At 35.9% G+C, this 21596-nt stretch overlaps 2 protein-coding genes and 2 pseudogenes across 2 annotated transcripts; 3 read left to right on the top strand and 1 right to left on the bottom strand.

Moving 5' to 3' along the window:
- LOC141835536 (putative disease resistance protein RGA3) overlaps nt 1-2481 on the bottom strand; it is a 2596-nt pseudogene extending 115 nt beyond the window's left edge.
- A 7-nt stretch (nt 2482-2488) lies between these two features.
- LOC141835537 (RNA-binding NOB1-like protein) lies at nt 2489-7090 on the top strand (the record flags this gene model as incomplete). The annotated part of the gene is given in 5 exon segments (XM_074722944.1): nt 2489-2534; nt 2537-3512; nt 6087-6255; nt 6552-6671; nt 6764-7090. Coding segments are annotated over 5 exon segments (1458 nt in total), but the record flags the coding sequence as incomplete, so codon positions are not given.
- Nucleotides 7091-11826: 4736 nt separating this feature from the next.
- Nucleotides 11827-12986, top strand: LOC141836688 (uncharacterized; annotated as a pseudogene).
- Nucleotides 12987-15943: 2957 nt separating this feature from the next.
- Nucleotides 15944-21234, top strand: LOC141836464 (transcription initiation factor TFIID subunit 10). The gene is made up of 6 exons (XM_074723960.1): nt 15944-16173; nt 16262-16326; nt 17746-17808; nt 20194-20248; nt 20329-20379; nt 20997-21234. The coding sequence occupies exons 1-6, from the start codon at nt 16075-16077 to the stop codon at nt 21075-21077; spliced, it is 414 nt and encodes a 137-aa protein (XP_074580061.1). The 5' UTR covers nt 15944-16074; the 3' UTR covers nt 21078-21234.
- The last annotated feature ends 362 nt before the right edge of the window (nt 21235-21596 follow it).

The following is a 21596-nucleotide window of genomic DNA, read 5'->3' on the forward strand; positions in this document are numbered from 1 at the left end:
TCAATGTTTAACTTTGCCAGTGAATGCAAATTTGGAATATCAAATACACCATAACTACCTAATGTCATTTCTTTCACGGAAGACATAAAGGGCCATTGAGGAATCTTGATCAGCTTATAACATTCAGAAATTCTAATAGAATGGAGACGGGGAAATCACCAATCTCCACTCCATCCGGAAGTTGACCCAACAGTGGAAGTTTAGTGCAATTCTGACAATTACTTATGCTCAACCAGGTCAATTTAGTGAAGGAAGAAGCGCCCACCCATCCAACAAATCTGACACCTGGAGATTCCAAAGGGACGACATGCGGTTCGAGGTACTCGAGCAGCCACTCTGCCTTGTTTTCATCTTGTTTGGAACGGTCAAAATAATCAAACGTAGGTCTGACTTCTGGAATTATGGTGTCTGGGTAAAGCCAATTTAACTTCAAAGAATCAAGGTGCTTATTTGTCTTCAGAGGAGGTTTTGAGTTTGACAATTTGTTCACAGATGTTACATAATTAATGGAGATGTGCCCTCTGAGTTTCATCAAACTACTCAATTCTCCTATGTGGCAATGCTCTTTTTCACAACTGATGTTGATGTGGTTGAGTGTCTGCAAGTCGGTCAAGTTTCCAATTCCAGATGGAAGAAAGGCACCTCGTAAAGGAAGCAAAAGATGACGCAGGTTTATCAAATTTCCAATTTGCCTTGGGATTTCAGAAATATATGTAAATCCCATATCCAAAGTTTGTAAGTTGTAAAGATTGTATATGGACTCGGGAAGACTCTTTATTTTAGTTCCCTGTATAGAAAGGTAACGAAGCAGTTTGAGATTGCCCAATGAATCTGGTAGCTCTACGATGCTGCTGTCACCTAAAACAAGTGTTCGTATGTATTTCAATTCTTGGAAAAGATGGTCAGGGACTCTACAAATTTTGTCTTGCCCTCTATTAAAAAATAATTGCGGAAAGTCTTATTCTCTCATAAAAAGTGTCCGCAAAAGTTTTAGTTCTCGAAGAGCTTCTATGTTCACCTCATGGTGTTCCACCTTCAATGATAAATGTCGAATCTTTTGTAATTTCTTTGTGTCGAATTTATTATCCATCACACAGAGGCATTCATCCTGAGCTATATATTGTGCAAGATCGTGAACAAGATCATGCATTGAAAAAGATTGCCTGTCAAGATTTAACATTGACCTCTCAGCCAATCTCTTTACATAATTTCTCCCCGTGTCCTCTGCTGATCTCTTATCTCCATCAAGAGGAAGAAGACCTTGTGATATCCATAATCGGACTATTTCTTCTGAATCTAAACTCGTGTCTTTGGGAAATAGGGACAGGTATTGGAAGCATCTTTTAAGTTGTATTGGCATGCAATCATATGATATTTGAAGTGCTGGTAAAACTCCATTATTTGTTTCTTCTGATTCCCACATCTCATTCTTTAGCATGTCCTCCCATGAATCTGTATCTTCTCTGTGTTTGAGAGCACTACCAAGTACCTTCACAGCTAAAGGTAAGCCTTTGCACTTGTCAACTATTTTCCTACCAATGTCTTCAAGATGTGGTTGTAGGCTCTTATCTGCTCCTCCCAAAGCGACTCTCTTGAACAATGGCCAACATACATCAAATGGTAAGCAATTCAAGTTGAGAGGACTTCTTGTCTGCATAATTCTAGCAACTTGTCGATTCCTAGTGGTCACTATAACTTTACCCACTTGAGCTGATACTAAGGGCTTTCTTAATTCATCCCAGAGAGTGAATTCTTCATTCCAAACATCATCTAATATCAGTAAAAACTTTTCCCCCTGCAATTTCTCATGTAATGCATGTTGGAGCCCATCTAGATCTTCATGAACTTTCACTTTTGTAAATGATTGTAGGATCTTTTCTGTCAAACTAACAACATGAAAATTTTGAGATACACAGACCCATCCTCTTAAATCGAAATAGTTTTTCACTCTTGGATCATTGTAGACAAGCTGAGCTAGTGTTGTTTTACCCAGTCCCCCCATCCCAATTACAGCAATGACAGAAACTCCATTCTCTGTTGTATCATCCTCTGACAGTAGCCATTCAACCAGCATATCCTTTTCCTTTTCTCTTCCAAGAACATCTGATTCAACCACTAAAGAGCCTGTTTCTCGGTTCATATCTAAGAGCAAGGGACTTCTCTTCTCTCTTCCAGCATTCTCAGGCAACGTTAGGAGTTTCCACTCTTTGGTGATCTCATCAAACCTTTTCCTTATCTCGACAGCTTTATTTGCTAGTTCATCCTGTTGAGTTTATAATCATGAATCTAAACATCGAAATTATAGATTACAGTATATATGAATTCCAAATGATTCATCTAATTTAATTTACAACATAGAAAATTATATTAAACTGAAAACAACGGCAAAATCAAAAAAGTAATTGAGGTATTCACAAAAGTAATCACTGAAGAATCGCGTACCTGATCATGTGTTCCACTGTTGCTCTCATGCAGTTGTTTGGAACGCCTTGCTTATATGTTAGAAGCCCAGATCCATGGAACTGATCATCTACGGACAGACCGCCTCCGCTTCATGTGCTGAATGTGAAGAACCTACCTGGGGCTCAAATGCCCGGGTGGGGTTCCAATGTTCCTAATTTAGCAGAATGGGAAGCCCTGGAAGAAGCAACCGAAGGAGGTCGAGATCATAATTCTAAAATACTGGGACCGAGAGATATGAACAATCAAGTTGAACCTAACAGTTCGTCTGCTTCCAAACCTGATGAGCATGTTGAAGGGCGTACAACGTTTGATAAGCCTAAAAGATCTTTTGCACCAAAGAAGGAGATTGTGTTGGAGGGGAGAAAGATGGTTGCTTCTGGCATCGATGCCTCGCAAGGTGAAGACACTGAAATTGCAGGTGATTGGCACCCTGCAGTTGCCCGGAGCACTCATAGAAGATATTTAAGAAGGAAAGCAAAGCGTGAGTCGTCCAAAGAAATGGAGGAAAATGGTCACTTGTCCAGCCACGAAGAAGTGGAGGGGACAAAGTCTGAAGGCGATGTTGAATTATCTGATGGAGGTGAGGTAGAGCATCCTGTATTTAATGAACTTGAAACCAAGGGTGAACATTTTGAAAATGAACAACAAATTGAGTGGAATCATAAAGAGGCGGCATTGGATTTTGATTCTTCGCAACCTTCACATGAAGTTGTAGAAGATGACAGACTTAGGACTTACATAGGATCTACTCCTTTAGAAATTGAGGAAGATAAATCAGAGTATGCAGTTGATTCTGTTTATGACGATGATGCTGGGATTGATGACTTCAGAGAAGAGTTAGCTAACTTAGAATTGGATAGTCAGGCTGATGAAAGTATCGACACCACTCATATAGATGACCAGAGCAGTGAACAGAGTTGGATGCTCAAGTCCTTATCTGAGTCAAGTGTAGCTTGTGTTACTAGTGACTACGCCATGCAAAATGTTCTTCTGCAAATTGGTCTTCGACTATTAGCACCAGGAGGGATGCAGATTCGCCAATTACATAGGTATGAAGTTGAGAATTCTTTGTTTTTCCATTCTCATTTGAAAGACACTACCCTTGCAAATTGTCTTTGGACTAGAATCAAATTTCTATAATTTCCTTCAATTATTACAATGATGATCTATTGTAAATTTAATTGTTTGCCTTGGCATGTGGATAACAATTTTTTGACATGGTGAAAAAAGCATTCCATGAATGCCATCTATTTCTATTAGTTACAGAACTAGTAATATTTAAATCTTTTGAATCATTTAGTTATCTCAAATAGAGTTGGGTTTTTTAACTCCCTCCATCAGTCATAAGACATAACTTTAACTTTAATTCAATTTATCATCATTGTCCTTATCAAAGTCATTTTGTTTGAAGCATATGGGGTTGACCACATAGTTGACTACATAGCTCTAATCCCTCCATTGAGCTTTATGCAAGATTATATTACTTACTTTGGTCTCCCTTTACATCTTACACCTTCATACTAATTTCTTATAATTTGTAATTATTGAATCTTTTGGTTGTTTTAGAACATTATCTGGATGATCTCCAATTTATTTTCTCTTCTATTGTAGCTACACCTAAATGATCTTAGAATTAGATACTAGTTTTATTTTTATTTGTCTTAACATTATCATCTTTGCTACCTTATTTATTTATCCTCTTTTAGCAAACTTTCAACTTGTGTAGTTATAAAATGTTCATCTTATTTGAACATGTCACTATCATCATATCATATTTTCTCTCCTTCTATCATCTTTTGGAGCTGCACATAATGGTTGTCAGATAGTATTTTTTGTTTTTACCTTTTCTAGTAATCTATGCACATCTTACTCAGCAACTTTCATCATATTTTACTATGATGCTCCTTGAATGATCTTAGGATGGCATATCAAAAAATTGGAAATATATATGTTTAATGGTAATTTGACCATTAGCTGTTTGTGGGCACCTTGCTTTATAATTATTATTACATGTTAATGGCCACATAGTTCTGATAATTAAACTATTATACTCTTTGAGTGTGATTGAGGATGCCATATTAACAAATTGCAAATATATGTGAATTATGGCATTTGACAATCACAAGATGTGCATATTGCCAGCTCGCTTTATTATTATTAATATATATATATATATATATATATATATATAAATGGATTCTAACTTACGACCAAACCAATATTTTGTTCATACTTAGCTGTTTGTTATTTGTTTTGCATGATTTTTAATAGTTAAGATAAGATACACAGATCATGAGGTCTAGAAATAGAAAGTTTCTATTTGTAATTTGAAATTGGAAGTTTTGGATCTCATATTTTTGTCATGGATAATGTGGTCTAGAAATAAAAAGTTTCAATTTGGAATTTGTAACTGGAAGTTTTAGATCTAGTATTTTGTTTGAAAAGTCTGAAGCTTTTCTTTGAATTAGCAAAGATAAAATAAGAGTTTTTTTTAGTAAGGTTATTTTATGCAGAGATAACAATATTACAGAACGTGATTACACAACTTATATGATATAAGCATGGTATTTGACAGAACTTCAATTAGAAAAGCAGTCTGTGTTTGAACTGCAAATTAAAATGAGGAGCATCCTAGGATGGGATTACTGGCTTAGTTTTTTTTTTTTTAAATTTGGTATAAGCTAATGGCGGAAGGAAGCAAGGTTAGATTGGTGGGATCATTGTGTATTCGTTCGTGTAAAATCAGTTTGGCATCTTCGCATAGTATGCACTAGCCTGACCATAGATCCATAATGGTACTACAGGTTTTAAACTATGATCATATCAAGTGGTTGTTTTGTAACAAAATTATAGTTGTTTATATAATATGCAAAAGCTACCTAATTACTACAATGAGGCTCCTCTGATCGCACCTTGACCTGATTAATTTTCCTTGGGCCAAATTAACATCCACATGCTGATAGGATATTTCAGATCTATATATCACTAGCAATATTATATTTCAGGTTTATTATTCTATATCGGCATCATACTTTCTTTTGTTTGCAAGTTTGATGTAGCATCTCATTGTACGTGGAACTAATTCACTATGTTATGACCATTGAACTTTTTTTATTTTCTTTTGGTAGTTGTGTGACAATATTGGTCTAGTGTATTCATGGAAGCATCAATTTGTACATTATTTTATTTACGTGATTCTTATGTTATAGTTAAGACTTATACTTGAAATAGAATCTATGAGCACCCATCATCGTGATGCTTCTAGTATAATGCATTTGCGATAACTCTTTAACTTTGTTTTATTTTAACAAGTTCATCCAAACAAAATTTAGTGGACAGAAATCCTGCCTGATTACCTTTTGATTGTTAATCAACCTTTCAAGTATGATAATCCATAAGGTTTCATCTTAACTATACCAATTTTAATTTTTAAAAATATATAACTGAACTTTGTGTGATGGTTAAGAAGCTTAAGTGCTATAATACTTGAAACAAACTAATCCTCTACTTGCTTAGTAGATGGAATAATTTTCATGATTTATTGCAAAATCATAGAAATGTTCATTCTTCTGCTTCTATACTTGTGAATTTCTATTAAAGTTTTTTTTTTAAAATTTCCTTAGGTGGGTTCTAAAATGTCATGCTTGCAATAAAGTGACACAAGAAATTGGGAGAATATTTTGTCCAAAATGTGGCAATGGTGGAACTTTAAGGAAGGTATCTGTGACAGTTGGTGAAAACGGAATCGTCATGGCTGCACGCAGGCCTCGCATAGTCCTTCGTGGAACAAAAGTATGCATACGAAATGTTCAGTGTTTTCGTTCCTGTTTCTCTTATATTTAGTGTTAATGTTCTTGAGATATGAAAATATTCCCTTCCATATTAACACGACTCATGGTCTTTCCCAGTAAGAACTCATTTAGGTAAAATAGAAACTCTGATATTACTTGATTGAAAAATGGCCTTTTGATCAGAGGGTATGTGACTTGGGCAATTCTTTAAACTGGTTATACTGATTCCTCTTAAACCTTTGGATATTATCTTCAAACCCGCCCCGCCCCTTGAAATTTTCATTCTTTATTCTTCAGTTCTCGCTTCCATTGCCTCAAGGTGGACGAGAAGCCATCACAAAGAACCTCATTTTACGAGAAGACCAACTCCCTCACAAGTTACTCTATCCAAAATCAAAGAAGAAAACAAACAAACAGGTTAGTCGGTTGTTTTTGCTGCCTCTGGATATCGCAACTTGTGCTTCATTGCTAGATCTAACGAAGTGCATCTTAACATTATCTCATTGCAGGGCAAAGAATTTCTTGGTGCAGATGATATCTTTTCCCACTCCGACGAGAAGAGAGCACCTCTTAAGCCTCCTGTGAGGAAAGCACTTGCTATGTTCGGTGGAAAAAGAAATCCTAACGATAACCATTTTTCTCGCCGGAAGCACTAGATCGACACAAATTATCACTTTTGTTTATGTTCCTCAAATGTGTTCCTGTAGAGCAATCGATTGATATCTTCAGATGGATGATGTTTTTGAGTTAGAGCTTGAAGCTGAGAGAGAGAGATCGGTGGATCATCCTTACAAGCACATTACTTGTTTGTTTTTATGGTATGCTCATTTTCAGTCTGTTGAAGTTGATACACGAGTAATTTAAGATATTTCTTTCATGCTAATTATTTTTAGTCTGTAGAAGTTGATACAGGTTTAATTCAATTTTATGGTATTCTCAAATTTATTTTATTTTTTATGATTCAATGTTAACAAATCATTTTTTATTATTTTAGTTTTTAAGAAAGTGTCTATAAATTATAATCAGTAAACATTCAAAAGCTGAAAGAAAATTTATTTCATATTTTGTTATTTTAAATGAGCTTTTATGTATTTTTATTTTACTAAAGATTTAATAAGGGTAAAGCTTATGCAGTTATTTGTGTATGATTATAAATGCAAATTTATTAATGGAAAAAATATATATAATCATATATTTTATACGTATACAATTTAAATAAATTTTATAATATTTATTATGTTTAAATAAATTTTATCTCTCCTAATTAAATATTTTTTCCTTGATTAATGTATTTATTAACTGCGTTCAAGTTTTTTCTCATTGTACACGATCTCTATTTTTTAAAAATATTTTTATTTTTTATTTATTTATCTTGATATATCTATATATCTATTTTAATATCTTCATCTTTTTCAATTTCTATTTTTTAATCACACGTGTGATTCATAATTTAATATTCAATTTCAAATAAGATAGTAAGTTTAACTGTTTTATTATAATTTTTTTTTTAGAAAAAAATTAAAAGATCATTCATCATTTGTATTTTTATCAGATGAGTATTTTATTTTTAATTAAAATTAAATGAACGCTTCATTTTAATTTGAACTGTCCAAAATATCTTTATAATCCTTGATCATTCAGTCTTATAGAAATTAGTAACTATCTTTTACACGTGGTAGAAGTTAGCATTTATCTTCTATAATAATGATTTTATATCATTTTAAATTTATTATTTTAATGACAATTTAATTAAAATAATATTTTAACCAATAAAATAAACAATTAAGATGTCATAATATTCATTATATTTTAAATAAATATTATTTTATCATTATTAACTATGTAAAAGTTAACAATTAATTTTTACAATTGTAAAAGTTAATTAGTAACTTCTACACGCGGTAGAAGCATACATATAAACTAGTAATTAACTTCTACCATTATTTCTATATAATTTAATGATAAGAGTATTTTAAACCGTTCAAATCAAATATGACATCTATTTGTTTTTAATTAAAAATGAGATGTTGATATGACTTTAATTAAAAAGTGAGACACCATTTTAATTTTTACTCATTTTTTTATAAAAATAAATATAAATACCTAAATTTATCAGTTACAAGAAAATGTCTTAATAATTATCTTCCTACATTTGTTACTATTAAATACAAAATTTCATATATTACTTTTTACTCTACCCAATTTAAAATTTTTTACCCTTTTCACAAAAAATAATTATTCATGGAATAAAATTAAAAAACAATTATTTCCATAATAATCAAAGGCATCATGATTTCAAATTTTGAATGTATTTCATAATCAGACATAATAATATTATTCATTCCACCAGACCAGAATATTGATCATTGTTTTAATTTTGTTTTTTTCCTCCTTCCTTCACTTTTACTTTTTTACCGACTTACGTACCACCAAATAATTGGTTCAGTAGACCAACCATTTTGGATGTTTGTGGGTAAAAGTTTGAAAGTTTGTGCAGAACATCAATCGTGACTTGTCCCGCAGTCAGTAATAGATGGATTCTCCTCAATAATTGGTCAGTACAAACGATGAAGGAGATCCGTGAATCTTTTCGAAAATTCTTTTTACTACTACTATTTTTACTTTATGAGTTTTTAAATTATTTAAATATTTATTTAATTGAAGTTAAAGTATAGTATTATTGTATTTTGAGTTAATATTATTCAAACATAGATTTGATTCACACTCCATGTTCTCAAAAAGATTTTCCATCTTGAAAGAGAAAAAAAAAAACAAGACTATAACTACGTTGTCTGGAAACACTGGAAAACATTTTCACTTATAAAAAATGACCAATGGAGGTCGTAGCGGCGTCGGAGCCAGGCAGCGCGATCGCAGAGCGGGCGCTGGTAGTGCTAGAGCTCCTCTACACGGTCCCAGACGGTGCCGCGGAGGTGCGGAGCCACCCCACGACAGCATCGGCGCTAGCCGGAGCAGTAGAAAAGATGACAGGGAGGGGGCGGGAGTACGCCATCGGGGATTGCAGCGCCCGGGCACGGCGGAAGGGGACACAGCTGCTGCGTGCGCTGCATGAGAGCGGACGGCTGGTGGAACGGTGGGTGCGACGGAGAAGACGAAGGGGGTTCTTGTACGTTTCCAAAATCTGGAAACTTCATTATTGTCATTTTTTTGTTTCTGTTTCCATGTTTTTCGTTTCTCATCTCCAAGTTTCCAGATAATAGTGGACTAAAGCAATAAACAAATTCTCTGTATTTAATGATTTCTGATGTCTTCTCTGAAAATTCTCTATTAAAACTAACCTATTTTGCTTTCAACGGACCACCCAACTAAGAACAATGTCAAAAAACAAAAAAAAACTCAATTGTAATTGCTTAATCTAAATTAAGGTTAACAACGACTATAATCTTTGTTAATTAGGTTAAGAAACATATCATTTATTTCGCAATTCGACTATAATTAACTTGATTGGTTCAATCGAAAACTATTCTGTAAAAAGGTCAAATCTGTCACCCTAGTGGTCCCACACGGTCAGCCCCACAATCATCTGTGAAGAAGTAAATTGAGAAACTACAGTTGACTACGACGGAGGAGGGTATTGTCTCGCGGCTTCACCGAAATTCGAACCCTTATCCTCTTCTACAACTTTACTCCGTTATAACCAACTCAGTTAATCGAAACCTAGCTAGCAACCAATGTGGTCTACTTCGAGTCATACATTGATTATCATGAAAATCAATAGAAACCCAAAACAAAACAAAAGGGAATGTGAATTAGATGTCCTAACATCTTCATCCCTTAGCTTAATCACTTTCATTTTTTGTAAGATCTAGATATTTGATTCTTCGAACTAATTAAATTTTGAAATGATCGATTCGGTCCCATCGAGCTATCATAGTAAATCGAGAAGTGCACAATTATTTTGCCAAGAATGGTTTCCTATTGAAAGAAAATCCATGCAGTACGTTGCAGTTGAGAATCGAACTATGAATTTCTAGATGGATGGTCATAGAAGCAAGGGCAGAGCCACCTTGTAACCTACTTGAACTATAACCCAGAGGTCCGACAATGTCAGAGAAGAAAACAAAACTTGGATTTATGGGCAAAAGTAAGGAAAATTTGAAAGAACGAATTGAAGAAGATAACTCATGGTATTACATCAGTATAACTCACAGTCCGAAATTAACTGGGGTAAATCACTTGGGCTGACTCGGCCATTGCATAGAAGTACTTGATTGAATCATTTATGGCGTACACCAATGAACAGTCGCCATGTGAAAAATGAGTCAGTTTCTTGGCGTATTCATGATTTTGCTGATGCATGGCTAGTGAAAAATATTGAGTTAGTTTCTTTCACTGTAATTTTTAATTAACAATTCAATGGATTAAATAAAAAGAATTAACATTTTAAAATTTTATCAACTTATATATATATATATATATATATATATATATATATATATATATATATATATATAGTTTTGCTATTATGAGCGCCGGCTTCCTACGGGTCCGTGCGCGCCGACCGCCGACCTCCACGCACTTCCGCCGTCCGTTCATCGCCGTCCGACCACCGACGACCGCCGGACCGGACCCGTTGGAATCGCAACTCGCCGGCGCACGTTCCGGCATCGGATTCCGGCTGGATTGGGCCGGAATCCGGCCGGAATTCCGGCCGAAACAAGGGCAACAGTGCCTGCACCACTGTCGGCCGGAATCCGGCCGGATTCCGGCCGAATCAGGGCCGGAGACCGGCACCCGCCGGACCGCCGTCGAGTTGCGGTTCCAACGGGTCCGGTCCGGCGGCAATTGGTGGTCGGACGGCGATGAACGGGCGGCGAGAAGCGGCAAAGGTCCGAGGAGAATCACTGTTCAATCGAACGGGCTACGTTTATCGCGATCGGAAGCGGACGGCCGAGATCCAGGCGCTCACGGGTTCGCACCGAACCGGCGCTCATAATAGCACTATATATATATATATATATATATATATATATATATATACATTTTAAAAAATTATATTTCTATCCAACAAGTAAAGTAAAATTAAGTTAAAATTCACTTTCAAAAACATATAAACTGAAAAATCCTAAATTAAATAAACATATATATAATTAAACACGGTGACAACTAAAGAAATAAATATTTGAAAGTCGAAAATCTTTTATCTGAAAAATAATTAAATCGTAAACAATAAATAAATAAATAAATACAGTGAGCTGACGATGCATGTAACTTGCGAGGGGAAGTAATTAACAGCATTACTGTCACCTGCTTCATCAATAGCCGCAATCCCATACCGAATCCATGCACGTGCTGGAGTCAGAATCCATACTTAACCTGCATCTCCATCCTCTCTCTCTCTCACCAAACACACATACTTCCAACCCTTCATCTGTGGCCCAAGAATAAAACTAGGATATTCATGGAATGATCAATTTATATACCATTCACCTACTCATGATATGATGGTTGTAATTAATGTCTGTGATCTTCAGCCTATATATATATATGGATAGATAGATAGATGATAGATGGATTGGTTGTGTGGCTAAGAGATAGCTAGGGAAGAAGGATGGGGAGGGCTCCCTGCTGTGACAAAGCGAGCGTGAAGAAAGGGCACTGGTCGCCGGAGGAAGACAAGCAGCTCAGGGAGTACATAGAGAAGCATGGAAATGGCGGCAACTGGATCACTCTCCCTCGCAGAGCTGGTAGTTCAATGGCATTATTGCTCGATCGATCGATGGCGATGTATATATATATATATTAATGGTTTGTTCGTGTTGGGTTAGGGCTCAACAGGTGCGGGAAGAGTTGCAGGCTGAGATGGCTCAACTACTTGAAGCCGAACATCAAGCACGGGTGCTTCTCCGGCGACGAGGAATGGATCATCGCCAACCTCTACGCGAGCATCGGGAGCAGGTGGTCGGTGATCGCCAGCCATCTCCCCGGGAGGACGGACAACGACATCAAGAACTACTGGAACACCAAGCTGAAGAAGAAGTTCGCCGGCTTGATCTTCGCGCAGCCGAGGAGAGCGAGGAGGAAGCCGGCCGCGAATTCCCATCAGCAGCAGCAGCAGCAGCAGTATGATTGCACCGGCTTTCCTCCCTCGCTGGACGTTCTCTTACCCCTCCCGATCACTGAGCACCTGCTGAGCTCGCTGGCGTCCGGTGGCTGCGCCGCCATCACCGACGCGCCACCGCAGCTCCTCCACCCGCTCCCATCCCAATACGGCAACTGCGACCTCACCGACTTGGTCGGCACCAGCAGCATCAACACGGACGACCAAAACCCCAGCGGCTGCACCGTCGACCTGGAGAGCTATTTCTACGGCGGCGCGGCGGCGCCGCCGCCGCCGCCGTAGAGCTGTTGCAGTTCAACATGGAGCAGTACGGCGGCCTGATGGCCGAAGTTGACGGGTGCACCAACATCGTCAACGACAGCACCGGTGCCGCAGTCTGGACCTCAGTGGAGGACGCGTACGCCAGTGCAGCCGTGCAGCAGGCAGCATCGTCGACGATCCAAATGTAGGTGGAAAGAGGACGCAGCTATCTATCTATCTATCTATCTAGGGTTTGATGATCATGTGAGCTCGGAAGAAAGTGGCCCGTTGGTTTTATGTCGCCGTCGATGAGGACGCGGAGGGTAGGTGTGTGGTTTTTTGTGGGGGAGTTCCTCGATCGATGAACAGGAAAGTGATAAGACTCTCCCCATGCTTTCTGTCTGCATGTTCTTCCAAATAAATAGGAACCGAGTTAAAAAGCAACGGATCATCTATCTATCAGTACGCTTGTAATAGTAATTTACAATTACAGTAGGACAATTTAAACAGCTCCATTAAAAACAAACCCCAACAACAAACAAAATGCTCGAAGACAGGAAAATGCTTGTATTTTTATACCAACAGAGTCGCTTTCATGTCAGTTTTGGCCATTTGTGTATGCTCGAGAATCTAGCTACTTCATTTGCACCGCCATCAAATTTAAACCAGAAGCCTCTTCCTGTTCGTGTTCTGACAGATCTTAATCATTGATTAATTTATAGGAACAAAGCCCTAGATCTTCCTGTTCTTGTTCAGGCAGAAGTAACACGTGCAGATCTTAAATGAAGCACCCACCGAATCTAGCCAAAATTATACGACACTAATTAGGTGATCATCTGATCAGGTACTCATCAATTATCAGTTAGGTGGGGATTTCATTTGCACGTAGGCTCTGCTGGTTGAGCACGAGAGAGTATAAGTACACTTAAGATGTACTTAAACTCCAACACAAACCTTGAAATGCATGCATGAGTAGGTACGAGCTAGCTAGGGACTTTGGATGCCTGAGTGTGAGTTGAGGGACTTTGGATGTTTGTGTGTGGGAGAGAGGGGCCACTCGCCGTTTCATTATGGAGATTCTGAGAGGCATACGAGACAGTGTGTACGGTTGGCTTTGGCTTTTGTTAGCTAGGAGTTCTTGCTTGCCTGCCTCCATGTTTGCTTCTACAGTGCAGGTTAGGGTTTCTGCAACGAATATATAAGACTGTCTTGTAGCACTATTTGAGCAGGTTCATATTAAAAGTATATATCGTTAATCTGGAGGAAATAGGAAACAAGACGTTTGTCTTTGTGTTTTGTTTCTCTGATGGAAGATCTGATTGAGGTGCGCATTGTTTCAGTATAGTGTTATTTTGAAGGGGAAGAAGAAGTTGAAGAACATCGATCATGGTGCAACAGCTCGACGCTAGCTGTCCTCGCTGGCTGTTGCAGATCTCGGAGCTGCTCACCGCCGGCGCGAGCCTCCCCGGCCCGTCGTATTCTTTCTCCGTCGACGCTATCAGATGTTCAGAACTGTAGTTTTGTAGATTACCCCGACTGATATGCGAAATTACAGACTGCTCCACTATCAGTCGTGCTCCACCATCAATCGTGATCTACAGGCTTCTTATATATTAGCCCAGTCAGTCTGTAAAATTACAGAATAGTCCAATTCCTATGGAAAAGGATTAAAGAGTAAAAACTTTAGTTCAGAACTGTAGTTTTGTAGATTACCCCGACTGATATGCGAAATTACAGACTGCACCACCATCAGTCGTGATCTATAGGCTTCTTATATATTAGCCCAGTCAGTCTGTAAAATTACAGAATAGTCCAATTCCTATGGTAATCCTCAGGGTAAAAACTTTAGTTTAGATTTGTAGTTTTGTAGTTTACCCCGACTGATATGCGAAATTACAGACTGCACCACCATCAGTCGTGATCCATAGGCTTCTTGTCGAGGTGCTTTATCCAAAATGATAAGTATGGAGACATATGTTATCTGAAGTTTTGGGTTTGAATCTTTTTAGTAAAATATAATTGTTTGACTGAAGTGTTGTTTCGACAATATACTTTTATCAATATAGTGGTACCGTACCTTCAAAAAATCTCTTAGGGAGTTTTCTAATATGGATCCATTTCAACGGTGGGATCGATTATTATAAAAAGTTTACTCAATATAATTTTTTACCTCTAGGGCATAGCTTGAGTTGATTACGACAGAATATATTTGCAAAAGAGGGTAAGAGTTTGAATCTTGACGAAGTCGAGCAATACCTTCTTCCGTCGTATGTGGGGTCGACTGTGTGATGCCGCTGGATAGCGAATTACACCTTATTGCAGAAGAAAAAGTGATCTACATGCTTCTTATATATTAGCCCAATCAGTCTGTAAAATTACAGAATAGTCCAATTTCTATGGAAAAGGATTAAAGGGGTGTTTGGTTGGGGGTAATCTATGATTACTTTGGTTATTTGTCCAAGGTTATCATTGATAACCTTGTTTGGTTCAAGTTATGATTAATTCCCAAGTAATATAACATTACCGCCACATCAGCAAATGGGTTATAACCCGGTAATGTGATTACCTTGGCAACCTAAGGTTTTCTACGATTCCGGAGGTTAACGAAATTTTTTCCATGATTACCCTCCGATTTTAAAATTGAATTAATTAAAATGTACTATGAAATCTAATTAAAATCAAATTAATTAATTCAATAAATTTTAATTTAAATATTTATAAATTAAAAAATAATTTATTTTAAAATTTTAAAAATAAAATTAATGAATTATATTTATTAATTTAATAAATTATTTTATTAAAATAATTATTTTATTAAAAATATATATATATTTTAAAATTTTAAAATATAAAATTAACAAATTATATTTATTAATTTAATAAATTATTTTATTTTTTAATAAATTATTTTATTAAAATAAAATTATCATATTATATTTATTAATTTAATGAATTATTTTATTAAAATAATTATTTTAATAAATTATTTTATTAAAATAAATATAAATATATTTTAAATTTAAAAATATAAAATTAAGGAATTATATTTATTAATTTAATAGATTATTTTATTAAAATAATTGTTTTAATTAAAGAGTAAAACGTTAATCCTGTTTGTTGAGGATTATTTCCATTAATGCCGATTAATATATTTTTAGTCAACTTAAAATTTAGAATTGAATTATGTAAAATATATTTTTTACTAATTACAAAATCAAATTTCAATTAATATATTTTAAAATTTTAAAATAAAAAACGGACCGGCCCAAACAAGCAGGCCTCTATCTGGGCTCTGGCCCAATCGAAGAACGAGATGCATCCGATCCGCTTACGCTCGTCAAATAGAAACTACCAAACGAGATCCATCGCTTCCCGTGTGCCGCCGCCGCCTTCCGGTGAGAAGTATTCTCCGGCTAGGGCGGAGCTAAGGGATCTCCTTCCGACTCTTTGGGTTGAACGGAGGGAAGAAAGGAAGGCGTCCAGCGGGATCCGGCAGCGATGAATTCGTCGTCTTCATCTATGGGCGGCGATGGCAGGCATGACGATGACGCCGCCCTCACCGAATTCCTCGCCTCCCTCATGGATTATACTCCCACGGTTCAAATACCTAATTCGTTTGGTTCTCTTCGACGCTGACTATTTTGATTAATTCATCTTGTTTTGTTTATTTTTGGCAATCGTGCAGATTCCGGATGAGCTGGTGGAGCATTACCTTGCAAGGAGTGGCTTTCACTGCCCCGACATACGCCTGTTGGTGCCTTGTTCTTGATTTTTTTTTATGTTTATATTTAAAACTTTGCCTTTTGTGTTTCCTTTATATGGTAGGTGGTTGGCTACCGAACTATTATCCAATTCTGTTGTAACCCTAAATTTGCTTTTCATATTAAGATGCATGCTACTTATCCTGTTTTAGGTGGCTGTGAATAAACATACATAGTTCAGGAGAGCTCTTAAGCCTGTTGGACAAAGCTTAAATCTAGGATGGAACAGCTTTTGCCTTATTCCTAGTTGGCTACTTCTTGCTATAAACTTTCAGCTAATTATGGAAGCATAGGGCTTTTAGAAACTCAAACATTAGGGTTGCAATATCACTTTCTCTGCGCCACAATCTGATTGCAATTAAATCAGTAGCAAATTTGAAAGGATAATAATCTTTTCATCTCAGTGATAATGAATGTTACATGGAAACAAAAGGAGTTGTACGTTTGATTTTCCCTTTTAGGATGCACAATGAAATTTTGAACTTTGAATCAGGAATAAACTAGAGGGCTGAAAATCAATGTTAGCTGCATACTTCAATGGGTGGTTAAACCATCTATGCTCCTTATTATTGCTTGTTTTCTTCAAGTTTTTTGTGTTGTTATATCTTGCTGACTTTGTACTCAGAAGGGCTGTGCTCCTGGATGCCCAAGTAAAAGCTCCCACTTAGAAAAAATCAAGGGACTTGCATCTCACCTTTCCTAAGTGTCCAATCACCCTTGATGACATAAAAAATTATGATTGTCTATGTCAACATCTAGGCCACTTTATTGACATTAAAACAAACTGAAAATGTAAGTGTCAAAATAATAATGTTTTTTCTTTTTGGGGGAGAAGGTATCTGAAAGATGAGGAATTTTAAAACAAGATATCCATTCAACTAGGAGGGCTGGCTACTTAATAGAATTATCATCTGTAGAGAAAACCACTGTTTTCTTGCACGTGACTTGTTGTGTTTCTAATTACTTAACAGCCTTTGTTTCAAATAATTTTGCATCACAACATGCTTTTTTCTATTAGGTTGTAACATGGAACTTCATAAGTGGCAAAACCAAGCAACTCGATCCATAAAATTTCGAATTGGCTAGCATCTCTTTGCAAATGACTAATAGTTTGGGTTTTATACTGGGTGTTCAAACAACAAACTTAAGTACCTTTATATATTTAAAGATCTCTGGTGTCACCCGGGCCAATTATATTTTGTGCTAGTAACCCTAAAGAAGAAACATGATAAATCTCATGACCAAACTGTACTAACTGGTCCAATTACCAGATGAAAGTTGTGATATGTTCTGTGGTAAACCTTGTGGAATATGGTGCTTCCATTTTTATTTTCTTTGAAAAATGATTTCTTAATCTCTTAGTTTTTCATCTTTGGCTTAGTGATTTGATACTTGTACTTTCTGACAGAACAAGGCTGATTTCTGTTGCTACACAAAAGTTCATCTCAGATGTTGCAAGTGATGCTCTTCAGTATGTGTTCCATTTGGTTTCTCAATGTCAATCTTAAACTTTAGTTCATGACAATTTCTATTTTCCATAAAAGGAATTTGAAAACTTAAAAATAATCAAAAACGAATATCTGCAATCAAATTTTTTTACACAAAATATGCTTGATGTTCATTAAAAACAAGAAAAAAAATACTATAAAAAAAATCTTAGAACTGAAAATATAGAAAACAACAAGCTATTTTTGTTTAGATGTACATTCTTTATTTCCATAACGTTACATGTTTTCATGGATACCTTTTCCAATGTGACCCTTTTCAAATGACTAAATAATGTGTCATGTATCCGGAGATACTTTTTCCAACGGAAGATTATTATTGTGTATAATGCTTGTTGTTGGTTGTTGTTATAATGCTTGTCTAAACCCTTTACTTTCAAGGGAGTGTAAGATTATTGTGGGGTACATGATGGTGATGTAACTGTGTATGATAAATACAATCAATTCTGCTTTATAATAAATACATGTATAATAAATGCCTCTATTATCTGATTATAAATTGCATGCAACAAAAATAGATTTAATTAACAGCTATAATATATATATGTCTGTAATTTATATTGATTTATTATAGAATAGATAATAAATAAATAAAATTCAGTATTTTTTTATATCAATTTTTATAGTTAAAATTTAAATGAAATTTATAATTATAAAACTTATGCAAGGGCATTAGGCTAATTGAAATGAATATTTATGGATGCAATAACAAGAAAAAGTTTTCATCTTTTGATACCTTTTTTGCAGGAGCTATCTTTTGTCAACTCATCCAATGAGCCAACATATAACAGTTTACTCCTTTATGTTATTTGTTCTACCTCAGTTAATTGGTTCTGATTGTAAGATATCTTTGGGATGCATATAAGCTGTTCAGTTGGTTTTCCGAGAATTGAATAATGTTTCACATTAATTTTAAGGATTATTAGTGTGAATAAAATTCCAAATAGTTATTTGTTAGGTACAGAAAGAAGATCCGATCAACAGGTAAGGATAGTTATTTTACTGAGACTTAGAAAACATAGGACCTTTTGTATTTATTCTGGTGGAGAAAACACAACTTCTTCTAAGACAATTTTTAGAAGCGAATACAGGATAAGAGGAGATAGGAGAAAAGGAATTGTTTTGATATAAACTGCTGATGAATAGTGTTGCAAACCATTATATATTTATAGTCAACTCTTATAAACTCAGCTAAGCTTGGTCAAAAAATTTTATTTGGACATTTACGAGGGAAACAAATTCATTATGAAATTAACCCATCCATAGTACCTTTGTTCATCTTGCATGTAGTCCTATATGATTCGTTCAATTACAAGACAAAATATGGTGAAAGACTAAATTGGACACATTAATTTAATATTTAATCTTTTTTAGTGTTGACATAGAACCGAGGTTAATCATTTGCTTGCAGAGGAGCACTTAACATCACTACTGTCTTGGAAAGTGTCCGTCCTCAAGCACGTTGAAAAGTAATTGAATCTTTTCTAATTAAATACCTTGTTACTTAGATTTGGATGATGTAATTGTAAAAGCAGCAGATGTAGTTGTAGGATGGGTGCAGATCTTGTTCGTGGGCGCAAGGATGCAACTTGCACCTGGTCTTTGTCAAGAGGGCATTGGTTGTAACCTTAGTAAGGTAGACTGTTTCTTCATAGAGTGAAGGTTGTCATTGGAGGGGGATGAGCGAGATGATGGGATTCACAGTGAGGATAACTAGCATACATTGGGACCAAGAGAATATGGGATCTCATGTATGTGTCCCAGGGGAAAAGGGAATTCAGATCAGAGAAGAGTGGATAAAAGAGAGAAGAATTATTTTGAGACTGAGTTTGCTTGATATCTTGTAAATCATTACATGTATAAGGATTTCCAATTCTTATAAATTTAATCTGACTCCCATGGATTTGGTCTGCAAGACTGTGTTTGGATCGACTTCTTTTATGACTCGTTCAATTACAATTAAGAAACCAAATTATTATCAAGACTAAATAAAATACAACTATTTACTCTGTTGTAATTCATGTCGTTTCTATCTGCACATGATCATTTTTTTGTAGGCATTTGTCATTGTAACAGACAGTCTATTTTGCATGGGTGCATTTCAAGATGACATTTTACATCCTAATAAATAAAGTAAAACATCTCCAGTTTGAGAATTACTATATACTGAAATTGCTGCTTTTTGGTTGCTGTGAAAACAAATCACTTAATGGGAAGAAGAACCTAGATTAGGCTCTTTCATTATAAAGACCTCTTCTATTTTCTTTTTTTTTTTAGAAAGATAATGAACAATTATATCCACTAGTTTAACTGTTACCATTTTGTTTGTGTTTTTTGGAATATCTAATCAGGCATTGTAAAGCCAGACAAGCAGCACCAGTCAAGGATAAAAGTAAGCAACCAAAGGTGCACTCTGTACACTCCTCGGTAATGATTTTCTAATTCATTCATATGTTTTCGTACTCATTTTTGTCATTGTGCTCCAGGATAAGCGGCTTGTCTTAACAATGGATGATCTTTCAAAAGCCCTCCAAGAGGTAAGCAAACAGTTCACATTCACTAAACTTTTTACAAAAAACAAGTATTTGTCTTGATATTTTTAGATGCAATCTAGCTTAATTATTGGCTCTGATAAAGTGACATTAATTGGCAGTTCCATTTTTTACAATGATCAAATAGGCGCCATTTATTAATTGTGAGGAGTAAAGATCTCTATGGAAAAGTGTGACATATATTTAACATTTTTCATGTAAGACAACCCTGCATATTGAACACAAACTTCTAGGATACTATGCTAATTGTTGCAGATTAAAATAATTTAGAAATTCAAATTCCTGAGGCATTTCAGAAATTTAATATGTTATCTAAACAAATTTAATGATATATTCATAGGACAAAGAAGATTGAATGGTTATATTACTATGTCCTTGCATGATTCGATGATGCAGATGAACTTAGACTGCAGTTCCTCTTCAATATCGATAAATTACTCGATGTCAAGGTGTTGGATTTGCTTGTGTTTGATAAGTTCATAAAGTATCGATGAATTATCTATCCATAACGTTTCCAGTCATCTCCTCCCATTTCTAGCATATTGGCTTTTTACAATCCTTGCTCGTATCTAATGCCATCCTGTGTATGTATCTCTGAGCAGTATGGAGTGAACTTGAAACACCAAGAATACTTTGCCGACAGCCCCTCGACCGGAATGGATCCCATGTCGAGGGAGGAATAAGCGAACACGTTGAAGGATTATGATGGTTTGGCCTGTGATCTTTTCGATATGATTTACATGTAGAACAAAACGCTACACAAGGCTTGATAGTTCAACCTGTAGCCTATTAATTGGAATGTTATATGACTAGAGCTTCATTGTTGTGGTCCTACTTAAATTGAGATTACATTGGATCATCATTTTTGCTTTTACCTCACAGATGGTCGTGAGACTGATCGTGTTTTGTTGAAGTTTGATGATTTTGTTAAAATAGAAGTTGATCCGATATTGCCCTAGCAATCACCATGACTTAGGGAGTTTGGATGAATAGACCCGACCACGGTTCGGAACCGCCGGTTCGACGGTTCGGAACCGCCGGTTCGACGGTTCGTGGGAGGTCGACCCTTAACCTTAACCGCCTAAGACGGTTACAGTTCACGGTTCGGAACCGCCGGTTCACGGTTCGGTTCATGGTTCGCCACGGTTCGTGACGGTTCGAGATTATTATATTAAAAAATTTAAAATTTAAAATTTATATTA

The sequence above is a fragment of the Curcuma longa genome, chromosome 10 (genome assembly GCF_044706935.1).
Source record: "Curcuma longa cultivar G26 ecotype Majalengka, Jawa Barat chromosome 10, ITB_CL_G26_1.1, whole genome shotgun sequence".
In the NCBI taxonomy this organism is placed as follows: Eukaryota; Viridiplantae; Streptophyta; class Magnoliopsida; order Zingiberales; family Zingiberaceae; genus Curcuma; species Curcuma longa.